This window comes from Melospiza melodia, unplaced genomic scaffold (genome assembly GCF_035770615.1).
Source record: "Melospiza melodia melodia isolate bMelMel2 unplaced genomic scaffold, bMelMel2.pri scaffold_32, whole genome shotgun sequence".
Taxonomy (NCBI): domain Eukaryota; kingdom Metazoa; phylum Chordata; class Aves; order Passeriformes; family Passerellidae; genus Melospiza; species Melospiza melodia.
This window is the reverse complement of record NW_026948638.1, coordinates 9222076-9231332: the sequence shown is the minus strand read 5'-3', so window position 1 is coordinate 9231332 and position 9257 is coordinate 9222076. Positions and strand designations below refer to the sequence as shown.

Genomic DNA, 9257 nt, shown 5'->3' with positions numbered 1-9257 from the left:
CACAGCCCAGTCTCTAATGTCACTCAGCTGGTCTCTGATGTCACACCAGAGTCTGTGATGTCATCGTCTGTCCTGTGATGTCACAGCTGGATCTCTGATGTCACAGATATGGCCTATGATCTCATAGCTGCTCAATGACCTCACGTAATGCACTCTGTGATGTCATAGCCCACTCTGTGACCTCAAGTTACCAGATAATAAATTGTCTCCACCAGCTAAGCTGACACCTGGAGCTTGTTCTCCACAACCCCAGGCCTATGGAAACCACACAATGCCCATTGTGTGAGAAGGGGAACTGGAAGTTCAGCAGACTCAGTGTCCTGCCAGCTCAGCCGGGCCCATGGGAACATTGGGGTCCATGAGCACCAGGGACCACCAGAGAGCCCCCAGGAGAGAAGAACACATGGGTAAAGGGGAGAGGAAAAGTGGTAATGATTTTGGGGAAATTATTATCATCTGTATTTTTAGTCCAGGACAATCAATGAATTTGTGTGCAAAATACAGGAAAATAAACAGAAACTTTCCTGTTTTCAGCATGCAGGGCTTTGGGAGGAGCTATCCCCTGTGCATGCAGCTGAATAAAGAATGCTGCTTCTTAACGCTACATTGGGGTTAAGGAGTTTTCTGTTTTACTGAATTTTTGGTAACACTCCCACTGCCAAGAAAAGCTCTGTCTGCTGCTGTTCACAGAGAAGGGCTGGTGGCAGATGTGGGGCTCAGAGGCTGCCTGGGGCACAGTGACCATGGAATAATCAAGTTTTCAATGTTCTATGAAAGAAGGAGGGGCAGCAACAAAATTTCTACACTGGAATTATGAAGAGCAGACTTTCGCCTGTTCATGATGCTGATCTGGGGAGTACCAAATCAGTTACTCATTTCTTTTAAGGGAAACAGTCCTTAAAAACCAAGGGGTCCAGGAAAGATGGACACATTTCCAAAAAATCATCTTAAGTGGGAAGGAGCTGCCTGTCCCAGTGTGGCAAAAGATGAGCTAGTGAGGAAAATGGCTGTCCTGGCTGCCCATGAGCTTTTGTGGGAAGTCAGGGGGAAAAAGAGGATGCATTAACTTTGGACAGAAAGTCAGGCAACTTCGGAAGTGTTTCAGGATGTTATTAAGTCATGCAGAAAGAAAAGCAGAGATGTGAAAGCTCAATTAGAGATTAACCAGGCCACTTCAGTGAAAAATACTGGAAAAGTTTTCTATAAATAAATTAATTATGTAAAAGTCTGGATAAAGAGAACCTCTACTCTTTATTGGATGCAGTGGGAAATATAGTATCTAAAGATAAAGAAAAGGCTGAACAGACTAACATCTTGTTTCTCTCAATTTTCAATATTAGGACAGGTTGTCCTCAGGACAAGTGTTCTCCTGAGCTGGTAGATGGGCACAAGGAGCAGAACCTGTAATTATCCCTGTAATCCAGCAGGAAGCAGTTGGTGACCTGCTGACCCTCTCAAATGCTCACAGGTGTATGTGATTGGATGGGATCAATCCCAAGGGGATGAGGAAACTGGTGGATGAGCTCCATCAAGCTGCTCTCCATCATTTACCATCAGTGGTGGCTCAGCAGGGAGCTCCCAGAGGACTGGAGGTGCCAATGTGAGTCCATTACCAAGAAGGGCTGGAAGGAGGAGCTGGGTAACTCCAGGCCTGTCAGCCTGACCTCGGTTCCCAGCAAGGTTATGGAACAGATCACCCTGAGTGCCATCACAGGGCACCCACAGGATGGCCGAGGGATCAGAACCAGCCAGTATGGATTTCAATGTCTGCACTGATGATCTGCATGAAGGGACTGAGTCCAGCATCAGCAAATTTGCAGTGACACCAAGCTGGGTGTGAGTGTGAATCTGCTAGAGGGTAAGAGGGTTCTGCACAGGGCCCTGGACAGGCTGGATCCAGGGCCTAAACCCAACAAGGTCAGGTTTAACATGTCCAAGTGCTGGGTCCTGCACTTTGGCCACAACAACCCCTGCAGTGCTATAGGCTGGGGACAGAGTGGCTGGACAGCAGCCAGGCAGAAAGGGACCTGCAGGAACTGGTGGACAGCAGGCTGGACATGAGCCAGCAGTGTGCCCAGGTGGGCAAGAAGGCCAATGGCTCCTGGCCTGGATCAGGAATGGTGTGGCCAGCAGGAGCAGGGCAGGGATTCTTCCCCTGTGCTCAGCACTGCTGGGGCAGCACCTCGAGTGCTGTTTGCAGTTCTGGGCCCCCAATTTAGGAAGGACATGGAGGGGCTGGAGTGTGTCCAGAGAAGGACAACAAGGCTGGTGAGGGGTCTGGAGCGCAAGAGCTGTGAGGAGTGGCGGAGGGAGCTGGGGTTGTTTTTCCTGGAGAAGAGGAGGCTCAGGGGAGACAAGGCAGTGTCAAGGCACAGACTGGACCTGATGATCTCCAAGGCCTTTTCCACTGTTGCTGATTCTTTGACTCCCTGAAGCCACCCTTGCAGCAGTTGCAGGATGAGCACTGGGCCTCCTCTTCAGATGCTCCAGCGGCCCAGGTCCCTCAGCTTCTCCTGCCAGCCCCAAAGCCCATCCTGTCAGTCCTGCAGTGCCTCTGCAGCTCCTCCTCACTGCCCAGAACAGGGAGCCCCAGAGCCAGACACAGCAGCCCAGATGTGCCCCCCTGGCCTGGGGTGCCTCTGGCAAGGGAGCAGCACCAGGCACTGCAGGAGCCTGCAGAAAATTCCTGCAGAACTTGTAGGATGATCATGCTCAGCAAGGGACGTTCCCATGGGACCAAGTAAGGAACTGCAGTGGGGAGTGGGGCCAGAGAGGAAAGGGCAAACAGGGATGGGCTGTTTGGAGGGGGGAAAGAGGGGTGGGTGGGCACTACGAAGAAATTTGTGTCAGGAAAAGTAAAGAAAGCAAAGGTAAAGGAAAGGAAATGCTGAGGGCAGTTTGGGGGTGGCTGCCAGGCAGCCCTGGCTCTGAGCAACAGCATCTGCAGTGGGACAGGAAACTCCCAGCTGATGGGAACAAACTTTCTGGCTCACTGCAGAGGCCAGAACAAAGCTGAGTGGTTTCCCTGGTGTCCCCCAGCCCTTGCTGGCCCCAGGGGCTGATGGCATTTGTGCTCCCTCAGGTTCATGTCCCCACACCAAGAGCATGGGGGTGCTCCTGCCTGCTGTGTACCATGCAAACAGGGGCTGCTGAGCCAGTGCTGCCGTGTCTGTGCCTGCAAGGATGGGGCACCTGTGTGAGCTGGGGGAGAGGCCAGCGCTGCAGAGGGAGGGATGTTGTTGGCAGCTCCATGAAGACGCTCTGGGACGCTGCCCTGGGCTCTCCAGCGCACTGGGGATGGATCAGCCCCTGCTCTGCTGCCTTTTCCCATCTGCCCCAGGGCCCTTGCAGAGCCCCAGCCATGCTGTTTGCTCCCAGCCTGCCCACGGCCAGCCTGGGGCTTCTCACGGGTGTTTCTGTGCTGAGCATTGGCCTGGGTGTGTTCTTGAGAGAGCCTGGGCAAGGAGCCTGGAGCCCCCAGGGCCTGGCATGAGGCATCAGCACTGCCCCAGCAGAGCCCATGGCCTGTCCCTCTTGCAGCCCTGGCACTGCCACCCCCAGGGCTGTGCCCGGCCCCGAGAGCACTCAGGCCCTACGGCAACACCAGAGCCACCAGGGCAGCGGGTTAGGGCCATGGCAGCAGCACTGGCAACACCAAGTGCTGTTGCTGCTGGGCACAGCTGCTATGCCAGCCCTGATCTGCCCCCAGCTCTGCACACCGCCATTGCTGCTGCAGCTCCAGAGAAGGCAACAAAAGGGAATCTCTGCAGAAAACTCTGCTGGGAGATGCTTTAATTCCTTTAAAGGCATCACGAGTGCAGCCTCTCATTGACACAGTCTGTGGGCACAGGGAATGTGGAGAGAAACCAAATGAGAAATTGCACAGACTTTGAAATTTCTTTTTGGACAATATTAAAAAGTAAAACAAAGAAAAAAGACCTCCAAAATGAAACCAAGCAGAAGTATCAAAGATGACTTTTATTACAAGTGATTTGCAGAAATTAGCCAGCAGTTTAATGTTCCTGAAAGCATCCAGTCATCAGTCTCCTCACTGCAGCCTTGAGCTCCTGGTTCCTCAGACTGTAGATGAGGGGATTCAGGACTTGAGGCACCACCGAGTACAGAACTGACAGGACCAGATCCTGGGATGGGGAGAAGATGGAGGGGGGCGTCAGGTAGGCAAAAATGACAGTGCTGAGGAAGAGGGAAACTACAGCCAGGTGAGGGAGGCAGGTGGAAAAGACTTTGTGCCGTCCCTGCTCAGAGGGGATCCTCAGCACAGCCTTGAAGATCTGCACATAGGAGAAAACCATGAACACAAAACAACCAAAACCTAAGCAAAGACTAACCACAATGACCGCAAGTTCCCTGAGGTACGATTTGGAGCAGGAGAGCTTGAGGATCTGTGGGATTTCACAGAAGAATTGGCCCAGGGCATTGCCATGGCACAGGGGCAGGGAAAATGTATTGGCTGTGTGCATGAGAGCATTGAGAAAGGCACTGGCCCAGGCAGCTGCTGCCATGTGGGCACAAGCTCTGCTGCCCAGGAGGGTCCCGTAGTGCAGGGGTTTGCAGATGGACACGTAGCGGTCGTAGCACATGACCGTCAGGAGGGCAAGCTCTGTTCCAAGTAAGAAGATGAGCAGAAAAACTTGCGCAGTACATCCAGTGTAGGAGATGTCCCTGGTGTCCCAGAGGGAATTGTGCATGGCTTTGGGGACAGTGGTGCAGATGGAGCCCAGGTCAGTGAGGGCCAGGTTGAGCAGGAAGAAGAACATGGGTGTGTGCAGGTGGTGGCTGCAGGCTATGGCACTGATGATGAGGCCGTTGCCCAGGAGGGCAGCCAGTGAGATGCCCAGCAAGAGGCAGAAGTGCAGGAGCTGCAGCTGCCGCGTGTCTGCCAATGCCAGCAGGAGAAAGTGGCTGATGGAGCTGCTGTTGGACATTTGCGGTGTCTTGGCACACAGATCTGTATAAAAGGTACCCATGGAATAGTTGGGTTTGGAGAGGACTTTAAATATTCCAACATAGCTTGAGGGCGCTTTCCCCCCACTGCCTGCTCAGGGCTCTGCTGCCTGGAGCTGTCCCTGCCAGCAGCTGCTTCCCTGTGCCCAGGGCTGAGCCCTGCCAGTGCTGCCAGAGCCCAGCCCAGCCCTGGGGGCTCAGCTCTTCCCTGCAGACCCCTCCCAGCTCTGGCACCACCCAGGGGCAGCTCTGACCTTGCAGACTGTGATGGGAATGTCAGAGCAACCCTGAGGGGGCTGGAAAAATTATACTGATGCAGCTTTTAAGAGGTCCTGTGTTGATTGCTGTTGCTGCCTGCTTTAGTCCGATCTGAGAGAATTTTTTTATTTTTCTCAACCTTAACTGAGAGATAAATATCTATGGGGAATTTCCAATGCAGAGAAGTAGATTATAAAAGCAGAATTTTCCCTTCTGTGCAGCCCCTGCCTTGCTCTGCGCCCTGTATAATCTACTTGGAAATGTTCTGCAGTTAAATGTCATGGTGGGAGCAGTCCTGAACAATGCAGCATCCTCCTCACAAAAGGAGAACACTTCCAAGCCGTACCAGCTGTCTCCTCCCACCCAGACCTTGCCCCCCAGTGCTGGGAGCAGCTGCCAGGGCTGACTGAGAGCTGTCCCTGGCAGGCAGCAGAGTCCCTGCCCCAGCACAGCACCCTGGGCTGCAGGACCCTGCTCAGCAGGACAGCCCTGGGCACCCCTGGCTGCTCTACACAAGAGACAATCAGAGAATGAACTCACAGGGTCTGTAGGCATTGGGATATTCCAGCTGTAGGAGATCACTCCAGGAGCTGCAGCTGCATTGTCCTGCAGCCAGAGGTTCATGTGCCAAGGGCTGGCAGTGATTCTGCCCCAGGCACTTCTCAGCACCTTCCCAGCCCTGACTGATTGAAGCTCTCTGAGCTTCTGTGCTGTGCCTGGGATGGCTGCAGGAAGTGCCTCAGCCCTGCTGGGCTGGCAGAAGAGCTGCTCATCAAGAGAAATGTGCTTTTGAAGCTCTTCTTGGTTACCAGGAGCTGCCTCAGTGCCAGGAGCCCAGCCCAGCTCAGCAGCACAGACACAGCACCAGGACTTTAATGAGCCTCTGGGGCTTTGGGCTCAGGCCCTGAACAGCAGTCCCTGAGACAGAGCTGAAGAAACTTCTCCAGCACTCACAGTCAGAATCCAACTCCAAAGTTTCTTGCACTTTCAATGGGTTCCACTGAGGGACATAACTGAGAAAGTGTCCCCTGGCCCCAGGCAGAGGAGAGAACTGGAGGCAGTGATGACAGTTGGGGACAAAGAGAAGCCAAGTCTTGATGCTCTGGGGCACAGCAGAGTCTGTGCCACCAAGGGCTGTGAGGAGACAAGGGTTGTGAGGCCTTGTGCTGAGGCCCTGGGCACAGCCCCAGCCAGGCTGGGCACTGTCAGGCCCTTGTCCTGCCCTCAGCATCCCCCCCTAGCCCACATCCCAGTGGCCTCAAGGATTTGCTGGAAGGAGTCCCTTGGGAGCCTTGCTCAGGAATGGCCTTGGGGGCTCTTTAATGCTCACAGAGTTTTTCGAAGGACTTTGGGTTTGGCTTTTGCCTTGGAGTCTCTGAGAGGTTTGTGCAAACATGGCCTCCAATTATCTGCTTTAATGAGTCCCTTGAGAGCCTCTGTTGGTAACAACACTCACTGGGCTCATTAATGCTTCAAGGTACTTCAGTTTTTTTAAGGCACTTGGTGTTTCACTTTTCATACAAACTCTGTGAGAGGTTTGTGCAATAATGGCCTCCAATTATCTGCTTTAATGAGTCCCTTGAGAGCTGTGTACTGACACTCAGTGGGGCTCATCAATACTTTGAGATACTCAATGTTTTTAAGGTACTTTGGATTTTACTTTCCACAATGAGTCTCTGAGAAGTTTTTGTGCCATCCTGGCCTCCAATTCTCCAAGGAGTCCATGAAGAGCCTGTGTTGGGATGTACCTCAGTGGGACCCATTCGTGCTTTGAGACACTTTGAGTTTTTCCTCTGACTTTGACTCCTGGAAAGGTTTGTGCATTCTCCTCTCAGGCCCTGAGGTTCCAGGGTTCAGCTCCAAATGTACCATGGGGCTCATTAGGATCAGACAGGTCCTGACAAACCATGTCTCTGCCTTGATTTCCATCTTCTGTTGTGCAAATCACTAAGAATTTCTTCTTACATAGTTGTGCAGAAATATTTCTAAGAGCTTCTAATAAATCCACATTCCTGTTTTAAAGGTATGTTGTTCTCTTTAGAGCAGAGGTAATCGCAGCAATCAGTGACTGATAGTGACGTAGGGACTCTCCTCAAGTGGTCTGGCCTGATCAGACCCTTGAAGTCTGACCCTGTGTGGACCACCTTACTCCACATTCACCAACCCCATCCTGTTCCTCCTCTGTCACTTGGTGCCAGCTTTGCTTGGAGAACTGGCTGCACTCAAGCAAAGAGGTGTTTTCTTTTTTTATTTTAGTATTCTAAAACTCCTGAGTTCTCCATTGAATACAGACACCCTCCTCATGTGTTTACCAAACCCACGTGCCACCAAGATCACTCCAGACCTGCCCTGGCCCAGCTGTGAAGGTATGTGGGTGCCCAGAGGCCTACCATCAGAGTCTCAATCCCCCAGACATGGAGAACTGGTTCCAGTTAAGAGGAATAGGCTTCCAGGTTAGGGTGAGATGCTTTCTTCTCTCATAGATCTTTGCAGGCACATGCTGATTTATGTCACGTTATGTTACCCCGTTGGCCCATTGGTCTCATTACCCTAGTTCAGCTCCTATTGCCCACGTTTGTTTAGTCCTAGAATGTTCTTCTATCTCTGTCCCTCCATTGGCCCTATTTTGCTGCATTCCTTCACCTCTGTTTCCCTATTGGCTGACCTGACCTTTGACGCCTCCTCTGCACCATTTTCCCCCATATCTATTGGACCCTGACCCTCAGCTCCCCCCTCACAACCCCATATAAGGCCCCGTTCCCTCAGCCTACACCCTGTCTTCGTCCCTGGACCCTGTTCAGCTGTGTAGCCTGTTCCTGTACCAATAAACCCAGTTCATTGGAGGAGATCATATGACCCATCCTGCCTGTTCTGTCAGCTTTCTAAGGTAGCAGTGAGCTTTGGACTCATGAATGCTGGATGTTCCAAGGGCCTCAGTAGAGCCATGATGCTACACATGGCACCTGAACAGGGACCAGATTCATTGAGGTCCCTGTGAGCATCTCCAGTGGTGACCCTGTGTCCTGGTTTAGGACAAATTAGGGGAAATCTCCAAAAGGGAGCCCCCCAAAACAAAACAAACCTCCAACCACCCCTCCCCCAACACCGGGTTCGGGAAGGAATTTCTCGGAGGAGCAAAGTGGAAAACAAAACCTATTTATTTACAAGTAACAAAAGAACACTCCCCAACACAAGAAAAGGAAAGAAACAGACTGTATATGGTGAGGGCGTCAAGCTTCTCTTGCAAGCTCCAGGTGTCCTGGACGTCTCAGGTCAGGTCCGGAACGGGTCCAGTATCTTCAGGGGAGGGTAAGAAAGAGGGAACAAAAGAAAAGAAAAAAAAACAGCGCAAAAAGCAGAAAGCAAGCAAGCAAAGCGGCTAGCCAAGCCAAGCAGCAAAAAGCCAAAAGCCAAAAAGGCCTGGTCAAACACTCCCCCCCTCTCTTCCCCGCCCCGCCGCAGCAAGACGGCCGGGGGGGGGGGAAGAGAGAAAAGGCACAGCTGCCAGACACAACACACGATATTGGGATAAAGGCTGTCAACCCACGACACCCTGCCAGCCAGATATCGCTTAAAGCTGTACCCCTTCGGGTCAGCCGCAAAACCAAAGTGAGACTTGAGTTTTATCAAATCTCACTGAAGTGGAAGTTGACAATCCCCTCAACATCTGTGGGACCAGCTTAGCTGACAGTCCCACAAGCACCACTTTGGCTGAAGATTGTGCCTGTGAGACTGAGAGTGAGTGACTGAGTGGCAGAGACCTGCCAGGGGTTTTTGGGCTTTTGATTTTCTGTTCCTGTTGGTGGGCATTCCCTCTTCCATTGGGGGCAGCTATGGGAAATACTCAGTCCCAAGCTGAAAAGGATGTTTTTGTTGTTAAGTTTTGGAGAGTTTTAAATTTAGAGGGGAGTTAATTTTCTGACGGGAGTTTAAAAGGTATTGTTCATGGTTATTTGAGGAGCTTTCTGATATCTCTGTTGATTCTATCTATCAGTTACCGTTTTGGGATGCTGTCAGGGAAAATCTTTATATTT

The 9257-nt window shown here is 51.9% G+C and overlaps 1 protein-coding gene across 1 annotated transcript; it reads right to left on the bottom strand.

Annotated features, from left to right (window-relative positions):
• Positions 1 to 4013: 4013 nt before the first annotated feature.
• On the bottom strand, positions 4014 to 4946 carry LOC134434180 (olfactory receptor 14C36-like). The gene has a single exon (XM_063182862.1). The coding sequence runs from the start codon at positions 4944 to 4946 to the stop codon at positions 4014 to 4016; it is 933 nt and encodes a 310-aa protein (XP_063038932.1).
• Between the last annotated feature and the right edge of the window lie 4311 nt (positions 4947 to 9257).